The sequence below is a fragment of the Equus caballus genome, chromosome 16 (genome assembly GCF_041296265.1).
Source record: "Equus caballus isolate H_3958 breed thoroughbred chromosome 16, TB-T2T, whole genome shotgun sequence".
NCBI lineage: Eukaryota > Metazoa > Chordata > Mammalia > Perissodactyla > Equidae > Equus > Equus caballus.
The window spans coordinates 78654443-78681147 of NC_091699.1; the positions used below are offsets into that span (position 1 = coordinate 78654443).

Below are 26705 nucleotides of genomic sequence, written 5' to 3' on the forward strand. Positions count from 1 at the left end.
CACAGTGATGGGACTTTTTAATCTTTTATGTCTCTGTCCTTTTCCCATTCCATCCTATCCAACTCCCTTCTTCCATTCTTTGGGTATTTCCAGTGGGCCATACACTGTACTAAAGGCTTTTTATTATTTCATTTGCTTTTCATAAGAGCCCTGTGTGAGACAGAGGCCATATTCTCCTCACTTTATAATTAAGGAAACTGAGGCTTGGAGAGGTTAATTGAATTGACCGAGGCCATAGAATTAAGAAGTGGTATGCTTTTTCCTCTACTTTTCCAGTAATGATGTACTTTGAGCAGGGGAGAACCCACTCTGTTGGTAGACGATAGCCCAAAGAGTTGATGCCATTCTTCTCTTTTACTTCCATTCAAATGACAGAAGCTGGCAGAGACCTGCACAGATGAGCATTTAGCATTTGTCATGTGCCAGGGGCTGTGCTAGGTACTGGGACATAAAAGTGGAAAAAAGTTGGTCAGTGACCTCAATTTATTTAGTGTCTCAGTTATCTTTTACTGTAACAAAGCACCCCAAAACTCAGTGGCTCAAAACAATGATTCATTGTTTCTCATGATTGTATGAATTGTCTGGGCTCACTAAGCAGTTCTTCTGCTCCATGTGACATTGCTTAAAGTCACTCATGGGGCTGCATTTAGCTGGGAGCTTAGTTTGAGGGTCCAAGATGGCCTCACTTGCATGTCTGACAGTTGGTGCTGGCTGTTGGCTGGGGACCTGTGTTTTCCTCCACGTGGCCCCTCACGCTCCTCTCACCACATGATTTCTCCAGTAGGACAGCCTGGACTTCTTTACGTGGTTGTTGGCTTCAAGGGAGCAAAAATGGAAGCTACATGGCCTCTTAAGGCCTTGTTACAGAAGTCACACAGCATCACTTCTGCCGTATTCTGTGACCCAAATCAAGTTACAGGGCCAACTCAAGGGGTGGGGAAAGAGTCTCTACCTCTCGATGTGAGGAATGGCATAGGAGCACAGGGATGGAAAGGATTGTTGTCACCGTCTTTGAAAACAATCTAACACACTCACTGTCCCCCTAGCTCTTTAGCCCAAAGAACACGGTTTTAGAGCTGGAAATCTCTTTAACCATCAGCTGGTTCAACCCTCTAGTTTTACAGATGCGGAAACCAAGACCTGGGAAGTCAAGCCATTTGGCCTAGGCCAATACACTTCATGGAGGAGCCAGGCTTAGAACCGGGCTTGCCTGGTTGGTGTTATCATCTGTGTATCCAATATGTGCTTTGCTTTTCCATCAGAGGATGTCTCTGCCAAGTTCCTCTCTGACTTAGGCTGTCCTTGTTGAGTTTGGAAACCACAAGGGTGCAGAAGAAGAAAGGGACCTGCCTTTTCTTTTTTTCTTTTTTTTTTTTTTAATTGAGTTAATGATAGGTTACAATCTTGTGTGATTTCAGTTGTACATTAATGTTTGTCATTCGTATTGTAGGTGCACCATTTCACCCTTTGTGCCCACCCCCCACCTCACCTTTCCCCTGGTAGCCACTAATCTGTTCTCTTTGTCCACATTTTTAAATTCCTCATATGAGTGGAGTCATACAGAGATTATCCTTCTCTAACTGGTTTATTTCACTTAATTCCCTCAAGTTCCATCCATGTTGTTGCAAATGGGATGATTTTGTTCTGTTTTGCAGCTGAGTAGTATTCCATTGTATATATATATATATATATACCACAACTTCTTTATCCATTCATCTGCTGATGGGCACTTAGGTTGCTTCCATGTCTTGGCTATTGTAAATAATGCTGCAATGAACATTGGGGTGCACAGGACTTTTGGAATTGCTGACTTCAAGCTCTTTGGATAGATACCCAGTAGTGGAATGGCTGGATCATATGGTAGTTCTATTTTTAATTTTTTGAGGAATCTCCATAATGTTTTCCATAGTGGCTGCGCCAGTTTGCATTCCCACCAGCAGTGTATGAGGGTTCCATTCTCTTCACAACCTCTCCAACATTTGTTACTATTAGATTTAGATATTTTTGTCATTCTAATGGGTGTAAAGTGATATCTTAGTGTAGTTTTGATTTGCATTTCCCTGATGATCAGCGATGATGAGCATCTTTTCATGTGCCTATTGGCCATCCGTATATCTTCTTTGGAGAAATGTCTGTTCATGTCTCCAGCCCATTTTTTTATTGGGTTGTTTGATTTTGGGACCTGCTTTTTCTTCTTCTGTTTCTGTGCCTCCTTATTCCTGGGCTGGGCACTGGGGGTCTTCAATTGGTGCTTTGGCTTCATTGACTAGCATTGACCAGGCATGCCTTCCTTATCATTGCCTCTTCTATACATTGGAACAGGAAATGATGCTGGGTTTTACCACATGCATAAAAAGTGGCTGCCCAAATGCCACCAGATGTTATAAAATGAAACCCAACACATTTATATAATGTTTTAGAGTAGTCTACTATACTATAGTACATTTTTCTAAAATCCACAATTACTGCAATATAAAATGTGGTGCTTGTTTTGAAATGGAGCAGGTGATAATTAAAATAAATTATTAATTTCTCTCAGTATAACCACAACCCTGAAAATAAGGAAAATATTCCATTTTCCCAGATCATTATGATGCTGTTTTGGATCTTTCTGGCCTCCTGGGTAGAGGACAGATATTTATTTGGTATTAAAGACAATATTTGCTATCAAATACAGTTCTAGGTCCTCCCCAACCCACATGGGGATGTCTGACTCTTATTGAGGGCTAAGGTAAACAAGAAGTGCAATTCTTAGATTTGGGACTCCTTGAAAACCATAAACTGAAGACGTAGAAACACTCTCTAGGAAAAAAATATTCACTTAATTCCTGTTGTGTTGAGTAGATTATAGATGGAATAAAACTATTTTTTCATTCTAATAGAATTTGCCATTTTTATAGATTAAATAAGTAATATTTCTTTATTATAGAAAATTTAGAAAAGATGTAAGCACACAAAGGAGAAAATAAAGATCACCTATAATCACACCTTGTATCAAAATCACTCTTAAAACATTTTTAGTGTGTGTTCTTCCCATCAGAGAGACAGAGCAGTAGATCTATAGATTGATATATATAGAGATGTAGATATATAGAGATATACATGTTTTTCTTTAAAAAGATGGAATCATACTATAAAATAATTTTCCAGCCAGATTTTTGTGTGCTTTGTTTTTCCTGAATGTGGCAAGAACACTTTTCCATGAACTTAAATATTCTTCTACCACACAGGGAAGTCAATCTCTCTTGTTTTGACAGGACAGTGATATTGAAGCACTGGCCAGGTGTTTGGAAAACGTCCTGGGTTGCACCTCTCTGGGTGAGTAAGTTTCTTCAGATTCCAAAATATAGTGATACTTACTGATTCGAATGGAATATCCAAGAAGTAGAGAGCTTGGAGGGAATCTGACAGATATTTCTGTCTAACCTCCTCATTTTACAGATGAGGAAACTGAGGCCAGCAGAGGTGGAATGTCTGGCCCCAGGGCCTGGAATTTCAAAGGAGAATTGTTTATTATTATTGTAAGCGACCCTCAGTCTCCAAGGATGAAATAATTGAAATTCCGTGGTCCATAGGGATCAAATTGTGGTCTAGCGGTGCTCCATAACAGGTTTTCCAGGTTTCCCGGAAGAGGACTCTCCCCACCTCCCTCATCCTGTAGGAACAGATTGCATTCAGTCAAGCCTAAAGGACCATCACTCTCAAGGTCAGTCAGTTATTGGAAGAGATTTGGTCTAAAAAACAAAGCTGAAATTTCTCTAGCATTGTCTGTCTCGTTAAATGGGATTCCTGTGCTTCAAGGATAAATCCCTATTTCTTAGTTTCTTCTTTTTTAATCCAAAAACCCCAACTGTGATAACTTCTAGCATGAGACAATAAATTGTCACACCTGGCACAGAGAGAACAGCAGAGGATATTCTCACAGGTCCTGGATGAAAAGGGCTGAGATTTTTTTTCTTTGAAATTTGACTGTGAGTTTTTATTTTAAATTTTTTAATTGCATCACCAAAAGCAATCTCTCCAAAGAGGGTGGCAGGAATAAAGATTAGGTTTTCAGCGTGCAAGCGTTCACTGCTATTTTATTACTAGCTTTATGCACAACTTTTAGCCTCTTACTAGCTTATTCCACATTTTTGTGTGCAAAGTCTCAGTCATAACACAGCTCCTTGATTTTTTTCTCCTGACCATCATCCTGTGATTTGTTCAATTGCACATCAGTAACACTTGTTAGGTACATTTAACTCCCAAGTATGAACTTCAAGACCAGGAAGGCTTTCCTTTGGCCAAGTCACTTTCCCTCTCTGGACCTCAGTTAGATTAGATCAGTGATTTTCAAACTGGGTTCCTTGGGGACCTCCAGGAGCTGGCAGGTGGAGGGGTGCTGGGCAGCATGAGGACAGAAGCCGTGTCTGCACTGCTCATCTCTCTTTCTCCAGAGTCTAACGTGGTGTCTGGTGCAGAAGAGGCCCTTCACAGACATTTAAAAATATTTTTAAGAGAAATGAGATGCAGTCTCTGCTCCTTTACCAGCTTCAACCAAAATAGTTTCACTCTTATCTGTTTTATACATTAGATTTCTGCATAAGATTATATCTTGAAAAAGATTCTACTACAAAAAAAAACACAACAACGCTGGATTGGATAGGTGATATCTAAATTCCCTTCTAGACTGTACGATTTTATAAAAATGAACATTAGAAACATGAAATAAAAATAGACATTTATCTTTGTCTGGAACTCCACTAAAGTGACAGGAAAGGCATAAAGCTGATATAAACTACAGGAACAGAGGGGATGGAGCAGGTGAGAGCTGTTAGTGAATTTGAGAAGATAGAAAGCAGACGGATGAGGGGTAAGTGATTTAGAAAACAGAAAGGGGAAAGCTAAGTGTCCAGGATGTGTGTGGGAAGGAGGAGAATGTAAGGGGTGGGCTAGGAGACACTGGGATGGTGGGGGTCATGCTTCTGTAAATACCTGTCTGGGGAGGTACTCACAGTGGGACCCTCACTACAGATGAGAATATTGTTACTTTCAGGACTCCAGGTACTCTCTCTCATTCCACAGAAGCCATGAAGAAATCTCCCCACAGAGTCTTATGGGCGATGAGATCGCTCAGGTAGCTAGTGTCTGTTTTGCTCCAAATACTTTTCTGGGAGATTCACCAGCTACAGTAATAGTTAGACCTTATTAATCACTGTACTTGGTAATGTATGTCAGAACGTGAACAGCTTCCAAGGGACAATTTAAACTTAAATATGTCAGAGTATAAGCCCTGTCACTCAAAAATGAAATTGAGGGGGCTGGCCCTGTGGCTGAGTGGTTAAGTTCGCGCGCTCTGCTTCTGCAGCCCAGGGTTTCACCAGTTCGAATCCTGGGCGCGGACATGGCACAGCTCGTCAGGCCATGCTGAGGAGGCATCCCACATGCCACAACTAGAAGGACCTGCAATTAAAAATACACAACTATGTGCTAGGGGGCTTTGGGGAGAAAAAGAAAAAAAATTTAAAAAAAAAATGAAATTGAGCTAGGCTTTGCTCACACTCAGCATCAGCCTACGCGTTTTGGAAATGGCCAGTTGCCTGTTGAGCATGTTAAGATGTTAAGTATCTTCCACAAACATCTTCAAGAGCTTCTCCCAACCCTCAACAAGAGAGAAAAGAATAACAAAGACGCAAACGTCCTTTCTGGCTATTTGGACCAAGCAAGTTTTAACTTTGTGGCCCTGAAAATGTTGAGTTCTGTTGTTTGACCCCATTGCCAACCCCACGTTTAGTTTTATTTTTAAGACAGGGAAAGAGAGATTTTCCCTTCCTATATCACTGGAGAGTGGAGAGGATGAATGAGTTAGCGTTTGTGTAGCTTCAAGAGATCCCGAATTAGAAGGTGCCCTTCTGAATTCCAAGTTCGGTGTATTAGTGTCCTCTATACATCAAGGTCATTTTAAAGCCTTTTGATCCGTGCGTGTCATACTTGACCATGCATCAGAATCACTTAGAGGGCTTGTGAAAATGCAGGTCTTGTGTGTGCCCAATAATCTGTATTTCTGACAAGTTTCCAAGGGATGCTGGTGTTCTGGGTCCATGCCAAACTTTGAAAACAATGCCTTTAAAGTCCTTAATCCCTGAAATTCTTACCATGTGCATTCACCCCAATTTATAATTCAAACAAAGCATTACTAAAGTATAAAATTAAAATTTTATTTCTTAAAATTATAGAGAACTCACCTATAAGCGAAAATGAAAAGTGCTTCGTTCTGAGTTCTTTTTCTCTCTCTTTGTGGTGCCGTTGGTGTGTGCTAGGCCGCCTGGCACTGTACACAAGAGTTACTGAGCTTCCTTGGAACCAATGCTGTATTTTCGCCTCATCCTCAGCATCTGCGCCAGACATTTAGAGAGGTCTGGTGGGTTCAAGGCACTGTGTGAGCACTCAGATGTTGAGACCTATTTGGAACATGGTCCCAGCTACCAGGTGGGGTCCTGGATGAACCAGTGCAAAGCTTTGTAACAATACCAGAGAGCACTAGGTGCTTCTTTCACATGTGGAAGACATATTGTCCCAAATGGAGGCACCTCATTTCTGAAGCCCGAAATTTCCCATGGGGTACAAGAAGAAAGGCCACTCACAAATAGGATGCTGAGTGATCCCAAGTGGAATTAGGAGAGGGAAGAAGAGAGGAAATTTAAAAGGGAGCAGGAAAGGCCAGAATTGAGGGCATGGGGACAGCCAAAAATGTAGGCAGTGGCCGTTTCACTGAGGGCAGATACTTTAAAACATGAAATTCTGTGGTTTACATCTGTAGCCTGCCTTTTCCTCCCCTCCTTTCTTCCCTACAAATGTTTATAAAGCACATAATGATAAGCCAGATATATAGGGCCAAAGCCATAGAGAATCGTGTGTGCCAGCTTAAGGAGGTTGAACTTTATCCTGTAGGTTAGGATACCACTGGTTTTTAAGCGTGATCAGAAAAGATTACTTTTAAAAAACAGTAAGGAGGATGCTTTGAAAAGAATAACTTGACGGAGAACTCGTTATGGGCTCTCATTACATAGACAGCGTATGGTGTTGCTACAGTAACTGTTCAGGCCCGTCACTACTCAGTTAGGACAGAAGATGACCTCTATCTTCCTTTTCATTGAATTTAGAAAGGAAACTTCTGTCTCCATATTTCTTAGTAAAGAGATTATGAACCAAGGCTACAGATGAAGTTTAATACTTTTCAATGTTCTGAAAATTAGCTGTACTTCCAGAGAGAAGTCATTGGCAGGATGAGACAAGTCCTTAGTAAACTATATTTATAAAAAGGTTTGTTTTGTAGATCCAAACTGGACGTTGTCTCAGAAGTAATTAGAATACAAGAGAGACTTCAGAACCTCTCTGCCCGTTAAGAATTTTTAGTGTGTTGATATGTCTGATGAGTTAGGCTTTTTGAAAATTGTTATCCCTCCACTCTTCCACTGAACCTTGGTAATAACTGTTTAATCTCCACTAAACAATGTGACTCACACGGACCAGAGAAGGCATCAGGGCTTCTGAATGCCTTAGAAACTTCCTTTGCTTAAGCTCTTCAAACTCTAAGCTGTTAAGTGTAGGGATGACTGACAGCCGTTTAACCCCGCACTGTTGTGCTTTTCACCGTGACAGGGAAGAATTTCTCGTAATAATTAGAGTGATTTAAAGTGTTTTACCTTTGGTTACTGACACATGGAAACCACCAAATTTAGAGGAGAGGGGGGATATTTCTGATCAGAAACCGCTTGGATTAGTTTGATGTGGATACACAATATCTAGTTATCACTAACCTTTCTGTTTATGTCTTATAGAAACTTAGTAGTTTTTATAAATTCTTTAAAACTCAAAAGGAGGTAGTCGATTCAGAATTAGTGGCAATTTACAGAGAACCTGCTATGTGTCTGCCAGACACATTCACTTGGCAGATGTGTGGTGATGGGGAGCAGGAAAAAGCCTTTGTAACGTAAATAAACCCCTAAAACAATATTATTAATCATTCTTAGTAATATACTCTTAGCAAAGAATCTTCTGTATATTACTACAGAAATGAACTTTTTTGTTATAAGGATAGAAATTTAATATCTAGAAATGTAGAAGGAGAGATGGCCCTTGCAGTATCTTGTGGAAAATTTCCTCGTTTGGCTTTCGCCAGAAGGAGTAGACGATTTGAGGTAACTATTTTTCAGTTTATTTTCTGTGCTGCTGACTGTAGAGGGAGCCATGTGCTTCGGACAGCAGTTGTCAGGACCGACACTGTAGTGAAAGGTGAGAACTTGTCCTGTGTTCTCACCTGAAGGACCGAAGTCATGCCAGCTGGAGGTGGGCAGCACAGAGCGCCTGCTTGCAGAACCAAAACCCTTGGTCTGGATCTGCTTGGCAGAGTGCTCAGCTGGGACTTGAATTCCACAGCATGCAGCTTAGAGGAGATGGTAGGGACACACACAGATCCCCGATCATCCATCTCAGCCCCCCGATCATCCATCTCAGCCCCAGAAGGGGCTGAGTGATGCTCTTGGGTGTGTCTGACTGCACGCAGCACAGATGGCCACCCATGTGCCTTCCTGGGTGAGGTGGCTGCTACAGGGCCCCCGTAAACGAACAAATTTCACCTGGCCATTTGATTTTAGAGAATACTTGTTCTTGAAGGGACAATATAGAGCTGTTCTCTCTGGCAGTAATTATACACCAGACCAATTGCTTTTGGAGGCCACTTCTGGTTGGGTCAGTAAAGCTATGTCACCAGTAGAGAGGAAGATTGTCCACCTATTTGCTAGGGCAGAGGGTTTCATATCCAGTTCACTTAGAAGTACTATAGGTTATTTATGTGAAAAGTTGCAAACGTGAGTAACTGCCTTCACCTGCAGATCACTTAAGGCTGAAACCTTTATTGAGCATTTCCTGGCACAGAACCATGGTAGGGTGCACAAAGGAATATCAGACACAGTTCTTGTTTTCAAAGAACTTCCAGAGTATTAGGGGTGTCAACATCTTTGGACCAAATGACTAGGACTCCAGGCAGGAAGGAACGAATCCCAGATGAGTGGGGCAGCATCAGAATCACAGATCGGGGCCTCACTCCTACAGAGTCTGTTTCAATGGGTCTGGGCTGGGGCCTGAGAATCTGCATTCCCAACAAGTTCCCAGGAGGGGCTGACACTGCTGGCCCAGGGACTGTACTTTGAGAACCACCAGGCTAGGAAATCAGGGAAGAAAGTGCTCTCACTCCAGCTAAGGCTTTATAAAGAAAATGCTTATTTTTGACGAATTTTAATAAATTGAATCAAGTTTTTAATAAAGATGCCTCACATTCAACTTTTAATATATTTATGACCCCACAAAAAGAGTGTTAATTACAACCTAGAAAAAGGTTTTCTTTCAACATTTGGGTTATACTAACCTGAAAGAATGAAACTTTTTGTTGTTGTTGAGGAAGACTGGCCCTGAGCTAACATCTGTTGCTAATCGTCCTCTTTTTGCTTGAGAAAGATTGTCACTGAACTAACATCTGTGTCATTTTTTGTATGTGGGATGCTGCCTCAGCATGGCTTGATGACTGGTGCACCTAGGATCTGAACTGGCAAACCCTGGTCCGCCAAAGCAGAGTGTGCAAACCCAACCACTATGTCACTGGGCCAGCCCCAGAATGAAGTATTTTTGACCCAGCAAGTCTATGTCTAGGAATTTATCTTGAAGAAAGAATCAGAGTTGGGTGTGAAGATAAATACACAAGGATTCACATGGCAGTGTTGTTTACAACAGTGAAAAATGGAATCAAAATATGTGCCTAGCAATGGGGGCTTGGGATACCTAGAACAAAGAAGTTCTTTGCAGTTTATTAAAAAATGATGGTGTAGTTACATATTCATAGGCATGAAAGGTGTTATAAAAGTAATAAAGTTTACAAAATTGTAGTTGATACATGCACACACACACACACGCGCGTTTGGAAATACCAAAGTGTTAATAATGGTTCTCTGAGCAGCTTTCCACCTCTGTGTTTTCTAATTTGTCTGCAGTGAACATGCGTGACTTCTGTGATTCTTTTCTGCTAAAGGAAGAAGGAAGTACCAATGCACTTTCCTTAAGTATTTTAGTCAGTCTTGAACCCAGCCCAACCTGCTCTTACAGAAAAGCAGGTTTTGTTTCTAAAGCTAAGATGCTCCATGCAGGCCACCTAGAATAATTAAACTCCCCAAACCCTGGCTACTGGGTCCACAGGGTAAGCCCAGCTGAAAAAGTTAGGGTCTGGCTTTCACAAACCTTTTCTTAACCTGTATCCACACTTCATTGCTCTACATCAATCCAAATACACTTTTATTTTTTTAAACTGATAGGTCCTATTCTTAGAGGCCTCTTCTGGTATATTGAAAAAAAAAAAAAGAACATTTGCAAATCCCTGAACTCCTGTTGTTTTTAATCTTCCATACAATTCAGTTGAATATTTGTTGTGTGAAGTAAACATGTAGTAAAAATAGAAAGTTTATTTATTTCCCATCTCCTGGTGTTTATCATCTCCCTTGTGAGTAGCAAGTTTTCTTTTCCAAGCTGGTCCACTTTTTTCCCAGCTCATTTAATTTTGGTGGAGGCAGTGGGGTGCTATTTATTTATTGAGAAGCTGCCCGTGCAGAGCACTGGGGTGCATGCCGTGGAGACGAGGGAGGCAGCATAAATTTACCTCGGGCCTTTTCCGACAACAAAGCATCTTTATATAGATCATTGCATTTAAGCTTTACTAGGGCCCTAAAGGCAAATGTTTTTTGTACAGGTGAGGAAACTGAGTCACAGAAATTTTGTGACTTGCCAAACATCACAGAGTCAGGATTCAAACCCCAGTCCCCTAAGGCAGCTCATGTACTCTTCCTAATGTGCCCTGGCTACCTTCCTACGGGAAGCATCTGGAGGTAACTCTCTCCTGTACCATCTTCTTCTCCTTTGCCCCGTCTGTTTCTTCTCCAGCCTCCTCGTGTGGTTTGGCATGGATATGGCTGTTGCTGCAGGGTTGGCAACAACTTCCTTAGGTGGTGGCTTCTGCCCTGTGCCTATAGAACACTTCTCTGAAAGAGCTGGGGATGGCGTTGGGAGTTGGCGTTTGGGGGTGGAGGTGGGGGGCTGGAAATGGTTACAGTGTCATTTTTATTATCACTTTTGTCAAATACTTAGCTTGTTAATGGCACCAAGACAACCCCTTCCATGCCCTTATACTCCCTACAACCCCAGTACCCATGTGACGTGGCTTGGGTTCTTCAGGAAGCAGCCTCTGACATGGAGCTGAGTGGGCAGGACATTTATTTGAGAGTGCCCTTAGGACTGACCCCCACAGATGGGAAAGGAAGGAAGCAGGATGAGGCAGTGGGAGAAGCTGAGTGGCGATGCAGGCCTGACAAGCCTTGCCCAAACCCATAGGGAGCTCTGGACTCATCAGAATTGTCTGCATAGGCCAAGAGGGCCAGGTTTTCTACCTCTGCTGCCATCAGTTATTAAATGGGGGCCACATGGGAAGGGCATGATCTTGGGCAAGGCAACTTCCTGCAGCTGAAGCGTTCCTGAAGGGGCCACAGCTGGAGGCTGTCTCCAGCACTCCCGACAGCGGGCAACAAGTCCTTCCTTGAAGGGAGATCTGCGTGGTGTGTCTCCATCCCTAGGGTGTTGGGGTAACAGAGTGAAGACAGAGACAAGCCTGCCTTGCAGATTCTTTGGCAGTTTTAGTGACATCCTGAGGTTCATTATCATTTCAAGAGAAGCTCAAGGAAAAATATTCACAAAGATGTAGGTCAGCTAAGCCTCTCAGCAGAGTGGAACAGCTTTCACAAGGCCCTGCTGGTACATGGCTCCTCCTGTAATAAGCCATGGGACCATCATCTGGAGAGGTGAAGAAATGAGATGACAGAGGTAATGTTCTCCCCAGATTTCAGCCTTTAGAAGAGGGTTTTGTCTGATGATTTCCTGACTTTTCAAAATCAGCATGTGAAAATCCTCATTTGGATGTGGCACTCCTGGGGGGGATTAGAAAGAGCACTCATTCAGGAGTCAGGAAACCATGGTTCTAGTCCTGGCTTTGCCCCTCCCCTTATAGTTCTGACCTTGGGCAAGCCATGCTGCCTCTCTTGGCCTCAGTTTCCCTATCTATAAGATGAGGGAATTTGTCTTGAAGAGGACTACGGTCACCTGCAGCTCAGAATCATGATGATTCTCCATCGTCTAGGCCAGGAGTCGATAAACTATGGCTCACAGGCCAAATCTGGCTCACTACCACTTTTTGTAAGTAAAATTTTACTGGAACACAGCCATGCTCATTCATTTACCTACTGCCTATGGCTGTTTTCAGCTACGACAGCAGAGTTGAATGCTTACAACAGAGATTGCTTCACCTCCAAAGTCTAAAATATTTAATACCTGGCTCTTTACAGAAAAAGTTTACCAACCCCTAGGCAAATCTTCGACCACGTGCCATTCTAAGGAGTAGGAGGAAAACTCTGGGCCATGAAGATGTGCCTTTGCAATAATTTGGCAAAGACGGGTGCCTATCAGGTAACTGTTCTTTCCTCAGTGTGCCATGGGAAATTGAGAGAAAGGAGGGTTAAAGGAGATTAAGTGAGAAGCATTCTAAATGTACTGTGCACCAAGGACAGTGCCTGCAAGGCTTCCTGAGTAAGCAGTGTCTCAGGTGCTGCAGTGAGGGCTTGGTTGCCAGAATACCCACCCCTGCAGGCCCTGCGTCAGCTCTTTATTACCCAGATGGAAGGATGTTTAGCAGGGAGGGCAAAGGCAGGGTTTTGTTTTACAATCAAGGTCATTTCTCCAGCAACTGAAGTGAGTAAAGGGAAATTTTGGAAGAACTGAGAGAAGAATCTCTTTCTGCTGCTTAAATGTCAGAATCATCAAGCTGTCACTCCTTCAGGGAAAACAGGTCTGCTGGTAAGAGACCACAGAAGTAGGAGCGATCCTGACAATATTACTATTATGAGCTGTGCTTTGCACTCTCAAGAAACACAGCTTCTAGTTGTTTAATGTCTCTTCATATCATTTTGCTTTCATCTCATTGTCAAAACATCTCCATGGGTTAGTATCAAGTGTTAAAATCCTCATCATCCTATGCTTCATAGGTGGGGAAAGAGACTTCAGGAGGATTTTCCCTGATGTTCTGTAACACCTGTAGCATTGATTGTTGGTCCCTGCCATTTGCCTCTTCACATTTGCTCCCTTGGATTGCTCTTTATCTCTGTTAGGGTAAGTATCGCCTTCCCAACCAAGTCTATGCCCCTGGCAGTCTGGGGCTATGTCTTATACCAGATCCTAGAATGTTTGAATTGGAAGAAGGCCCTCAGTCTAATGAAACTACTTAAATATAAATTGAAAAAACTGAGCCCCAGGTAGGTGACCTGAGGGCCATGTAGCTGGTGAGAGTAGAACTAGAACAATAACTGTGGTCCCCTAACTTGAAGGCTGGTACTTGTTCCACAGACCCTTATTATACCTCTTTGTATTCCCACACCTAGCAGAGTACCTTATGTTTGTGTACTCAATAGCACTTCTGGTGATTATCTAGGTAGATATCCTGTATTCCCAATTGATTGAAAGCCCTTTATGGGTTAAGGACCACAGCTACTGTTTACCTTTGATTTTAACTCCCACCTATTGAGCATCTGAAATATATGCCTTACCTTAAGAAATTAGAAAGAGATGAACAGATTAAACCCAAAGCAAGCAGAAGGGAGGAAATAATAAAGACTAGCGTGGAAATAAATGATATAAAAAGTAGAAAGACAAGAGAAGATATCAACGAGACCAAAAATTCGTTCTTTGGAAAGATTAACAAAACCAATCAATCTTTAGCTATAGTGACCAAGAAAATAAGAAAGAAGAATCAAATTAATAAATCAGAAGTGAAAGAGGAGACATTACTACAAACCTTAAAGAAATAAAAAGCATTATAAAGGTATACTATGAACAACAGTATGCCAACAAATTAGATGAAATGGACAAATTCCTAGAAAGACGCAAATTACCAAAACTGACTCAAGAAGAAAAAGAATATCTGAATAGGCCCATAACAAGTAGATCAAATTGGTAATTTTAAAACTTCCAACAAAGGAAAGCCCAGGCCCAGATTGGTGAGTTCACACTGATGAATTCTACTAAACATTCAAAGAAGAATTAATACTAGTCCTTCACAAACTCTTCAAAAAAATAGAATACAAGAGAACACTTTCAAACTTGTTCTATGAGGCCATTCTTTGATACTAAAGCCAGACAAAGACATCACAAGGAAAAATAACTATGACCAATATCTATTATGAATATATATGCAAAAGTCATCAATAAAATACTAGTAAACCAAATCCAGCAACATTTAAAAAGAAGGATTATACACAAAGACCAAGTGTGATTTATCCCAGGAAGGCAAGTGTGGCTTAATGTCAGAAAATCAATTAATGTAACATGCCATATTTATATAATAAAGGACAAAAGCTACATGATTATCTCAACAGATACAGAAAAAGCACTTGACAAAATCCAACACATTTTCTTGATAAAAACACTCAACAAACTAGGAATAGAAAGGAACTTCCTAAAGCTGGTGAAGGGTATCTGTGAAAATACCTACAGCAGCATTACTCATAATACTAGTTTTGTTTATCCACTCATCTGTTGTCATGCAAACAACTCGTGTTCATCAACAGATGAAAGAATAAACAAAATGTGATATATATACAAATATATACAATGAAATATTACTCATCCGTAAAAAGGAAGTCCTGACACATGCTACAACATGGTAGAACCTTGAAAACTTTATGCTAAGTGAAATAAGCCAGATGCAAAAGGATACATATTGTATGATTCCACTTATATAAAGTACCTAGAATAGTGACGTTGACAGACACAGACAGTAGATTAGAGGCTACCAGGGGTTAAGTGGAGGAGAGAATGAGGAGTTATTGTTTAATGGGTATTGAGTTTCAATTTGTGGTGATGAAAAAATTTGGAAATAGATAGTAGTGATGGTTGCATATCATGAAAGTACTTAATACCATTGAATTATATACTCAAAAATGGATTAAGAAATTAAAAAAAGAACATAATCTCTGTGGACAAGGAGTTTACTAACTGGTTAAAAATGTAGGGTAGGGGCCAGACCAGTGGTGTACTGGTTAAGTTTGAGAACTCTGCTTCAGTGGCCTGGGGTTCACCAGTTTGGATCCCGAGCACAGACCTACACATCACTCATCAAGCCATGCTGTGGTGGCATCCCACATACAAAATGGAGGAAGATTGGCACAGATGTTAGCTCAGGGCCAATCTTATTCACCAAAAAAAGGGGGGAGGAGTAGAGGGAGAAATTCATATCTATAGTGAAGAGTATTTGAAAGCAAAATGTGGCAAGTAGCATCTCAACTAACACAGCAGTCAACAGAGTAGCTATTCACTCTGGGGAGTTTAAGGTAGGGTGGCCAAACATCTAGGACTATGGAATCAAACAAGGCCTGGTTTCAAGTTCCAGCTATGTAACGTATCAGATGTATGAACTTGGGTAAGTTATGTAATGTCTTAAACCTCACTTTTCTCACTGAAAAATTCAGCTACTTTGTAGGAATCTTATATGAGATGATACAGGGAAGATGCTTAGCACAGGGCCTGACACTTTCTCCTAAAAAAGGTTTAGCCATTATTGTTGTTGTTGTTAATGATGAATTGGAATTAATTTTTGTATAGAAATGATCTAAGTACTGAAATACAAGTCACATGCCTGAGACAGGAAGATGAAGGAACCCAGGATGGAAAGCTGGGATGAACAGTTGAAGGATGGGATCAAGGAAAGGACAGAACAGCAGCAGAAAGCAGACCATGACAGTGACCAAGGAAGACAGGATTAGAATTTGAGGGAGACAGACCCCAGGCTGAATGACACAAGAGGGAAGGGGGGCAGTTGGTTTAAACGGAAACTCAACAGAATCACCAAGTCACAGCATCTGTTTGGAGTTCTGTTTTCGTAGTGCAAAAGGTGCTACTCGTTCTGGTGGAAGGCATTATAGGGGAGGAAGACATTTCCTCTTCCCAAATGTGGGTTCGTCTGGCCGGAGAACGAATTAAATTCACATGAGACAGAATAGCAAGAGAAAATTAAACAAAGCTTTATGAGGAACCATGGCCTGGGGCCTTTCTTCCTGAAGGAAGAAAGGGCACCGAAGAAGTGGGGTGCACAGAGTGGTTATATACCCCCAAACAGGGTGTTTCACATATGATTGAAATGTCCCTCCCACAACAGTCACAAGATTGCCCTGTCGGCACATTGCTTGATGGACACAGCAGGTAGTGGTCTGCTGTCTCAGTGAACGCCATGGGGTGGCAGGTGTGTTGTCTCGAGCTGGGGGGTCACAGATGAGTGCTGCAATCGGTTCCCAGCCTAAAGAAAGATGCTTAATCTTTAAGGAGATGCCAACGTTGGGGCGGGGGGGGGGGGGGGGGAGGAGTCAGTTACAGGAGGTTACCAGACTAGCACAATAAAATGCAGATTTAAGTCCTTGCCTTTGGTATTGATTAAGAGTTTCTAGAGAGAAGGTCGTCTCCTTTCTTCTTCCTGGTACAGAGAGGGAGGCACCTTTTACAGATAGAGATTTACCTTACAAATGTAAATGTGTCCTAACAAAGGGCAAGTTCCATTCCTCAGAGCCTCCTTGCCTGTCCCAGTTTATCAAAAGCAATCAGCCTCAAATAATCCTGATGCCAAACAGACATACCTTGGGGTGGCCAATTTCAGGTCCCTACAGCATGATGGGGATGGGGAAAAGGAAGCAAACGCCCAAGTTGTTCCATCTTATATTTTCTGTCACCACTTTCTTTTCAAAGTACCTGGACCCACAGTTTTGGTGCTGACCTGTGATCTGAGCTGTGAGCACAGGGGAGTTCTCTGCTCAGGCAGCATGGCAATAGTCACTCTCCCTGTATTTTAATGGGGTCAGAGTCCCCTTCCAAGGAACACATGGCCCACCCAGTGAGTGGGTAGAAGGAGGCAGGACATGGCTGCCATTCGACCCCCTTACTCCCCTCTGACTTGAGGCTGCAGTCAATTAAGACCTGCTGAGTCCCAGCCGCACGACATGCACCACAGGGCTTCTCACAGAAGTACCTGGAGTCAAGTATCTTCAGAAATTACCACAGGTGGAATGGACTGGTCAGAGTTTTCTCTAAAATCTACCACTTGCACGTGCACATATCCACTTTAAAAAACTCACCACAGGTGTAGGCTGTGTTTGATGACTGGTTGGTGGACGTTCCTCAGTCTTAGAAACCAGAAGAGTGCCGTCTAAGCGATGCTTCATGTCAATACCCACCGTCCTTTAGGAAAATGATGGAGGGGAAGTCAAAGCGAAGGCCAATCAAAGGTAGATCAGAGATGGGCAGACTTACTCAGTGGACGGGGCGGGTCCCCACCTGTGGCTAGAAGATCCTTGGGATGGAGACGGTAGAGAGGTCTCATAAGAAATCTGTGCAACTATAAATGCACCTAACATCATGTGTGTATTGAAATTAATAAAGAGAAAATTAATTTTAAAAATCAACATAGTGATTGAGGATTCATCTATTTCTTAAAATATCTGAGAAAGCAGAGCTCTGGAACGAGAGCTTCACGGGCATAAAACCAGTGCCGCTGCATAGGCCCCAGGCTCGGGAGGGGGCCTGCACTTGGGGTTTAATGAAATTCCTGATAATATTATCTTTGCGTTTGTGTTTTGTGAGTGAGGTCTGCTGGGACCGTGGGACATATGCCAGGGCCTTGAAGCCTCACTCATGGGCTGCTTCGCCTTCGGCCGCCTCCCTGGGAAGGGCCCCCACCACGTAGTCCCTGAGCCAACTCCTGAAAGCACTGCCACCCTTCACTGCCAGTGGGGGCCTGCGCATGGCTGGGAGAGGGTCAGGGTGTGGGGCCCTTGGCCCCATGAGAATTTTCCCTCTCCTTGAGAGTGTCTATCCCAGTTCCTGAGGGGGAATGACATTAAATGCCCACTAAAAAACACTATGACCGATCCAGAGAGAGATGTGTAAGAGAGAACCAGCTTGTCTCTTGCTTTTTGAACAAGGGGCCTTGTATTGTCATTTAACTCTGGGCCCCACGAATTGTGTAGTCAGCCTATCTAGAGTCTTTCTACTCAAAATTTGGTCCCAGGACCGGCAGCATTTGTATCACCTGGGAGCTTATTAGAAATGCAGAATCCCAGGCCCAACCCACACCTACTAAGTCAGAATCTGTGTATTAACAAGATTCCTGGGTGATTCGTATCACATTCAAGTTTGAGACGCAGTGGTCCAGAACATGCTCTGGGATTAAATTACCTATTAGTTGAAGTCTATGATTCTAGTCCAATTGTTTTTATCATGATTGCTAAATATGTTGCCCTTTTCTTTGACACAGAGCATCTGCTATTCATGTTGGAAAGTGGGATGGAGAGGAAAAAGGCTGGCCAATAAGAAACACTGAAAAAGGAGTTGCTCTGAGCACCAAGCTTTGCCAGCCAACCCTGTTGCTTGAAATTCTCCTTGCCCTGTTCTCTACTCTGGGCTTAATTAAGGCTTAGCATCTTTCCCAGCAATGCTGAGAGCCTTACTGAGGAGAACAGTGGCCAGATTAAAATAAACTGCAGCTCTTCTGGAAATTGCTTTGACCTCTATTTGCATAAGCCTTCAGGACTCCCCAGCTCTCTCTGGAAGAGATGGGAAAGCAGCAGCTTCCTTTCCTTCTTGGCAGAATGGATTTTTGAGCTCACATGTGGGTTATTTGGCCTGGTGTGGTTTTAGTAACTTTGCAGGTTCTAGGAAAGACAATTATGAAAAGCAACCAGCTGGACATGAAATGGACCCCATGCCTCCCTCCTCAATGCCCCTCACCAAAGCCTTCCCTGGGGAGAAGCAGCTGTCCTGGCCAGGGCTGGTAGGATGGGGGGAGCTGAAATGAAGCTGGCTGTCTGATGTCAGGAAGGCTAAGGCAGGTTTTCCCTCAAGGTGTGGAAGGGGTAATCTCCAGGAGAAAGGGGAGCGGTCGTCTCTAGAACTTGTGTCTTAATGTGGGGACATAACTGATGATGTACGAGGAAAGGCAGGTGGTTTATTTAACTAATTGCAATGTGCCCGCTACAAAGTTCAACCTGTTGATCCAGGTAATTCTGCCTCTAGGCATGTAGCCTGAGGAAAGATCAGAGATTCTGACAGTAAGGCAGGAGAATGTTCATCTCAATGATCTCCATAAGAGCAGGAAGTTCAACCTGGAATGCATGCTCCCAAGGGGGTGTACAAAGGAAGGACATGTTGAGAAATAATAGAATTTGCATTTAATTTTTTAAATTTAAAAATATAAGAAAAAAACTTGACTAATATGTAAAGTAGGGATTGGCCCTCATTTTCTCCTATGGTCCCTAAATCAGACAGTCACGTGTTATATGAGATCTGTTGGGAAAAGAGTGAGAATTTCACAATGGGGATCTGTCCTCTAACATACCAACTGCATGGATATAATTTACAAATGAATATTAGAGCGTTCAAGGTCTTTTCCTGATGGGGTGAGGGGCTCGTTGTGGGACATCTAAGGAGTGCACAGGAAGGACTCTTCCCCCAGGTCCGGTGCCCGTATGCAAATCCAGCTCTCCACTGCCCTGGCCTGCCCTCAGGGACCAGCTTCAGCTTCTAAATGAGAAGCAGTGCTGTTTCAGTTGGTGGACTATTTCTTTCCCTTCAGTTCCAACACGTTCTGTAAGAGCCTCCAGGGTGCCTTGGTGAAATCGGTGGCTCTCTCAGCAGCTTTCACAGCACTGCAGCTTTCTGAACCTGGCTTTAGCCTTCTGCTCCATTCTGCTGAAGTTCAAGGCTGCAGGTGACCCCCGGTCAGCATCTCACTTTCTGTTGCAAAAAAGCTAACACTCAGGTGTGGGATGGAGATAAAGGGAAAACTAAGCTTATTAACAAAAATTCCTCAGTCATCAATCACAGATCCACATCTGCTGAGAGAGACTGGCCAAAGGCTTCCCAAGAACCTTAGCTTTTCTATAGCCCCATTTCCCCCTGTGTTTTCTAGTATACAAAGCCCATCTTTGACATAATGGCATTCTGTTTAAACAATCCTTTTCCAGAGAGGCTTAATTCTCGAATTCTTTGTGCATATTAAAACTGTAAATAATCTTGTCATTTGGAATAAATCTCCCTAATGTGCATGTCATAATTGAATTCATCTCTAATTAATGTAGCATTACCTTGTGGCAAAGGTGGATTATGTTCTGTTTTCTGATTGCCCTTGAATGTTGCCCCAGTGTTGCTGGAGTGCTGATGAAGTCAATAAGCCCTGTGCGTTGATTTTCAGACACAAGGACCATCACCAGCACAGCTCCAGACATGTCCCCAGGACCAACAATTTTCAACAGTGCGATGGCCAGGACCAAGATGAAACGCATGAGGGAGTAAGTAGCATGTTGACTGACCCCTAGAACGTATTGACAGAGCGTGTGATCCTGTCACGTGATGCTGTTCTACTTGGTGTCCACAAAAAGAGCACCTGTGCTTTCTGAGAAGCAACCGTGAATGGAATGTGCCCAAGCTCTGTTGAAAAGGCCTGAATCTGCGTCGAGGGCACTTGCTATGGTTTGAGTGTGTCTCCCCCAAATTCATATGTTGAAATCCTAACCTCCAAAGGTAATGGTATTAGTGGTGGGACCTTTGGGAGGTGCTTGAATCATGAGCGTGGAGCCCTCATGAATGGCATTAGTGCCCTTATAGAAGAGGCTGCAGAGAGCGCCTTAGCCCCTCCTGCTGTGGAAGGACACAGCAAGAAGGCAGCAACTATGAATCAGGAAGAGGGCCCTCACCAGAACGTGACCATGCTGGCACCTTGATCTTGGACTTCCTGGTCTCCAGAGCTGTGGGAAATACATTTCTGTTCTCTATAAATTACCCGATCTGTGGTATTTCGTTATATCATCCCCAAACAACAACACCTGTTACAGACTTCTTGGCAAAGAAGAGACACCCAGACTCACAGCATGACTCCTCCTGTACAACTCATGTCTCTAGATCAGGAATTGGCAAATTCTCTCTCTAAAGGGTAGATAGTAACTATTTTTGGCTCTGTGGGCCATACGGTTTCTGTCACCATTATTCAACTCTCTGTTGTAACACAAAAGCAGCCATGGACGATATGTAAATAAATGAGCATGGCTGTGCTTCCAGAAAACACTATTTTCAGACTAAAATTTTTTTTTAAAGATTTTATTTTTCCTTCGTCTCCCCAAAGCCCCCCCGGTACATAGCTGTATATTTTTAGTCGTGGGTCCTTCTAGTTGTGGCATGTGGGATGCCGCCTCAGCATGGCCTGATAAGCGGTGCCGTGTCTGCGCCCAGGATCTGAACTGGCGAAACCCTGGACTGCCGAAGCGGAGTGCGCAAACTTAACCACTCGGTCATGGGACCGGCCCCTAAAATTTGAATTTCATATAACTTTCAGGTCTCACAAAATATTATTCTTCTTTTGACTTTTTTCAACTATTTGAAAATGTAGAAGCAATTCTTAGCTCACAAGATGTACAAAAACATGTGGCAGGCCAGATATGGCCTGTGGGCTGTATAGTTTGTAAACCTCTCCTACAGACGTTTCAACTCAGAAGCTTCTCTCTAAAGTTTCTTCTTCTATTGGTGCTGGTTGAATAGTTAGGGAAGCTTAGCAAAAATTATTTTTCGGTCGATTTGCATTTATATTGTTCTTGCAACACAGCACATCATCATCCAGGCTACTGTTTGAAAGCAAAGGAGGAAAAACGTGCTGAAATGATTTCCAGACCAAAAGCTGGTAATGTGTTTAGATGCTTATTGTTTTCAAATCCTGCCTATTCCGGAGTGGTCACTTAGTAACATAGCTACCATGGCAACAAGAGTTCCCAGGAACGGAAAGTGTGGAAGTTTGCGCTGAACTTTCCTGCCTCGGTCTACTTCCACTTCTCCTTGGGAGGAGGAGATTATGGCGAAGGCTTTGCTTATCTCTCAGTTGATAATCTTCAAAGGAAAGGGACTGACTTATTTCACTGTTAAAATCCAGCAATATGGTATTGTAAGAGTTTTTATCTAAGACTTCATTACATTTGCAAAGTATACAACATCCCACTTCCTTGCGTATTATGAAATATTTTAAATAATTAAAATGAAAGTAGTTTTGCCAAAATAAATGACCAAGATGCATTCTAGTGATTTTATTCCTGGTATGTTGTTTTCTTCCTTACTGTTTGACTGAATTTGACCAAGTATTTTCTGGCTCATGTTTTAATGTGGATCAATGCAGTTTGGGCTACTCCTCCGTGGATGATATTGCCCCTGTGGCAGAATAACCTGCCATCCCCTTCTATTCCATTTCTCAAGGCCCTTTACCATTCCAGAAAAGAAACAGGACATTGAGGCTGCAGGGCGGTGTATCTTTTGAAGATATTCTGTTTCCTCAGTTCTAAGGCTTAGAGTATAGCCAGAAGAGAGGGAATCTTGCCATTCTTTCACTGCACAGGAGTATACTCTTGCTTAGCAAGCAGACAGAAGCTGTTGGGATGCAAAGATGAGTAATGAATGACTTTTGTCCCCAGGGAGATAGCAGAGAAAGCACCAAACTTCAAAGCAAAGAGCTAAATGACAGCACAGTGACTGTGTAATATGAACTGATGGTTAAGAAAAGTCCCCAGGTGGGGCCATGGCCATGTTCTAAGCAGAGCAGATGGTGAGAGCTTCAAGGCCAGAAAGGGGACATCAAGGAGGCCTTTGAGAGAAGTGGGAACTTGGCCTTGGCCTTAGTAGAGAGGTAGGATTTGGAGAGGTGAAGAGAAGCGAGAGGAAGCTGGAGGCAGCAGATTTGGAGTCTGATTTATGTTTTTCTAATCTTAGTCAAGTCATTTTCTAAGCTTCAGTTTATTCATCTGCAAAAGAGTAATGATGTTATTGCCACAGCTGGGTCCCCAGGAAGCTGACTTGGAGATGGGACCACTGTGCAGAGGGTCTGTGAGGGAGTGTTCTTGAGGCCAACACCTGGGAGAAGGAGGAGGAAGGAAGCAGCTGGGCACAGGCACACGTCAAGCTGAAAGGTGGTCTCAAGGAAGCCTCCATGGACTCTACAGAGAGCTCTGAGGCTGGGACGGCCCTGCAGAGCTGTCCTGAGTTGAGGCGAGAGCGCTAAGCCTATAAAACCCCAGGTCAATCAAGCACTGGATGTTGGCCGCCCCAGGAAGGGACTGTGACTGAGCAAGATGTTCTCTGGCCAAATCCCCAAAGGGGCTGGCCGCTGAGGGTGGTCCGCCAATGGCACCCCCAGCAGCTGAGGAATACTTGCTGGCCTGCTGTGATGAGCAAGTGACATAACGCATGTAAAACTGATACTTACAAGAGGCATTCCCAAAGAAAAATCAAGTAGATTTGGTACTCATCGCGGAGGAGTAAAGAAGATAGCTTTTTATTCAAAAGGCTGTAGGGATGGGAACACAAGGTGTCTGTTTCAGGGATACTGATTATATTAGGTTAATCGGTTGCTTTTTTTTGAAACTTATTTTGAAAAATGTCAAGCCTATAGAAAAGTTGTAAGAATAGCACAATGAACACCTATACCTATGTATGCTTTACCTAGATTTACCAATTGTTAACATTTTGCCACATTTGCATAATTGCTCTCATATATCTATACAATATATGTATTTGTAAATTATTATAATTTTTATTATTCCTGTGTCATTTGAGGATAAATTTTATTCATCATGGTTCTTCGCTCCTAAATATTTAAGTGTGTAGCTCCCAAGAACGAAGACATTCTCTGTATAACCACAGTGAATGATTAAATTAAGAAATTGCATGTTGATACATACTATTTAATATACTAACTCATATTCAAATTTCATTGATTACTCCAGTAATATCCTTTATAGCAATTGTTTTTTCTGATCCAGGATACAAACCAGGATTGCACATTGCATTTTGTTGTTATGTCTCTTTGGCGCCATTTATTCTGGAATAGTTCCTCAGTTATTCATTGTCTTTTATTCCGGTGACATTTTTAAAGAGTACAGGCCTGTTGTTTTGTAGAATATCCATCAATTTTGGTATGTCTGGTATTTCATCATGATTAGATCCAAATTATCCATTTTTTTATGGTGTACAATATGAGTGACACTATGTCCTTCTGAACTTTTAAAAATTTAATTTGGGGAAGTTGCAGGCATGTACAAAAGTAATCAAAATAGTAAAATCAATCCCAATGGTCTCGTCAACCGGCTCAGCAATGACCAACTCGTGGTAAACCTTGTTTTATCTCTACTCCCGTCTATTCTCCCGTGATGCTTTTAAGAAAGTCCCATTCGTCGTATCTTTTCATCCATTAATCTTTCAGTAATATCTGACTTTTAACCCGCTTTTTGACTTCTCCCCTTGGATGTCCATGAAATATTTCAAACTCAGGATGCCCAAAACTGAACTCCTGGTTTCCTTACCAACGCTGCTCCTGCCACAGCCTTCCCCATCCATGCCTCTAAAGGCTTAGTGTGTGGTGGCTTAAGGTATCAGGCAAATGGCTTCGTCACTCTCTACCATGAGAAAGTGAAGCTCTGTAAGGAAGTTAGGGAGCAATACATGCGGTGACCACACTGCCACTTTTCTTCAAGTTCTCTCAGTGGAGGACCCTGAGGCTTAGAGAGCATCATTATATGCAGTGCCAGGCAGAGAGTAGACCCTAGAACAGTGGACAGGAGGGAAGGTGTGGGCATGGGGACAGTGACTGTGGGATTTGTATCCCTGCTTATAGTTCCTAGTGTGTGACCTTGGACAAGTTACCCAACCTCCTTGTGCCTGAGATTTCTCATCTGTGAAGTAGACCTACTAATGGTTCCTACCTCATGGTGTTGTTGTGAGGGTTAGTTGAGATCATGAATGTATGAAATGCACTTAGGATAGTTCATGGCACATAGTAAGTGCTCAATAAATGTTAACAACTTATAACAGACTCTCAATATACATGTAGTTGCTCCTCTTGAAAAGCCCCAAGCCAAGAATCTGAAGGTGTTGGCGTGTGTTAGTCTGCTTAGTGATGTTTTATACCTGAGGGCATCTGTGGGCAAAGAAGCTGTCTGTGAGGACACTTATAAGCCTTTTTTTTTTTTTTTTTAGCATGCAAAAAGAAGTGCCAATTCTCTGGGAAAATGTCATGAAGTTGTTGAATATAAAAGCCAACCATTTACTATCCTTTGACACTTGGCTTCCTGTTGAGGTCACTTCTTACTCCTGCTGGGAGACCACTTCACAAATGAAACTCCCCTGCTGGGGCACAGGCAGCACTTGGCTCTCAGCTCTTCTTAGGTGGGACCACTCAAAGTCTTTGGAGTATTTGCAGAATCACAAGAAATCAGCGTTGAGTTCCTTTCTGGCTGAGTAATTTCCATGTACATTTGAAGAGAGATTGCTATTCATATATGGATGGATGGATGGATGGATGGATGGATGGGCCTTTGAGGTTTCCTGAGCTTCCTGAAGGCTCTGCCCTCAGGGCAGGAGTTTCTGGTTTTCTATTGAGAAGAGCTTTCTTTACCACCATGAGATGGATTTGGTTCAAGGCCTGGCTCCAGGCTTCCACTGGAGGCCAAAGAGGAGGAGCTATGGAATGACAGCTGGTCAGCTTTCAGCAATGAAGATAGTGACACACTGTTGTCAAGGAGCCAATCCTCTAACTCACACAGACCAAGGCAGTGTAGCATGCTGCGAAGGGCTTGTTCAGGCTGAATGAATAGTTCTCTTGTCCTTTATATATCAAGTGATTTCACTAGTATCCTGGGCCTTGCTACTTTAAGTGTGGTCCATGGACCAACAGCATTGACATCACCTGGAAGCTTGTGAGAAATGCAAAATCTCTAGCCTCACCCCTCCTGAATCAGAATTTTCATTTTAATAAACTCTCTGGAGATTCACATATATATTAAAGTTTGAGAAGCACTGACTCAAGAGGACTTTCACTCTTGGAGGAGTTTGTTACCAGAGTATAAGTTGGGATTGACCTTAATAAAAGACAAATATTATATAAAATTATATTTATACACTTATGTTTTTCTTTTTTTATTCACTTCTTTCCATTTGTTTTATTAAAGAAAGTATAATTTATATCTAGAAAAACACTCCCTTTTTAGTATATAGTTCTGTGAGTTTTTACAAATACATCAGTTTTTTATTTATATACAATAAAATTCATTCTTTTTAGTATACAATTCTGTCAATTTTAATAAGTGCATATAGTCCTATAACCATCACCACAATCAAGATTATAGAACAGTTTTCTCACCTCCAAAAATCCCCTTGTGCTCCCCCTTGGTAATCCATCTGTCCTGTCATGCCCTACCTCTGGCAATCATTGATCTGTTTTCTGTCCCTATAGTTTTGCCTTTTCCAGAATATCATATAAGTGGACTTATCACTTAGTGTCATAGGCCCCAATCGTGGCTGCATAGTAGTTGTGGATATGTATCTAGATCTGTGAATAGTCTTGTGTTAGACCCTAGTAGTTCTGAATTCCTTTACTTCCCACAGAGTTATCACAAGGAGAGCCAGGTTTTGGGTTAAAGTCTTACGCACCTCACGAGCACCTGTGCCTAAAGGTTCTGGACCCACTAAGCCTGCTGTTAGAGAGACCAGGAAATTCTGAGGCTGAGCTTCCG

At 42.5% G+C, this 26705-nt stretch overlaps 1 protein-coding gene across 8 annotated transcripts in view; it reads left to right on the forward strand.

Annotated features, from left to right (window-relative positions):
- NEK11 (NIMA related kinase 11) overlaps nt 1-26705 on the forward strand; it is a 248985-nt gene that overhangs the window by 182840 nt on the left and 39440 nt on the right. For 5 of the 8 annotated variants that reach the window (XM_014731862.3, XM_070238148.1, XM_070238149.1 and 2 more), the window contains 2 exons: nt 3258-3318; nt 20357-20453. In XM_014731862.3, coding sequence (XP_014587348.2) covers nt 3258-3318; nt 20357-20453 — 158 coding nt within the window. Of the gene's footprint in view, nt 1-3257; nt 3319-20356; nt 20454-25170; nt 26083-26705 lie in introns of those variants that run through there. The other 3 variants (XM_023620925.2, XM_014731864.3, XM_014731863.3) reach the window with 3 other exon arrangements.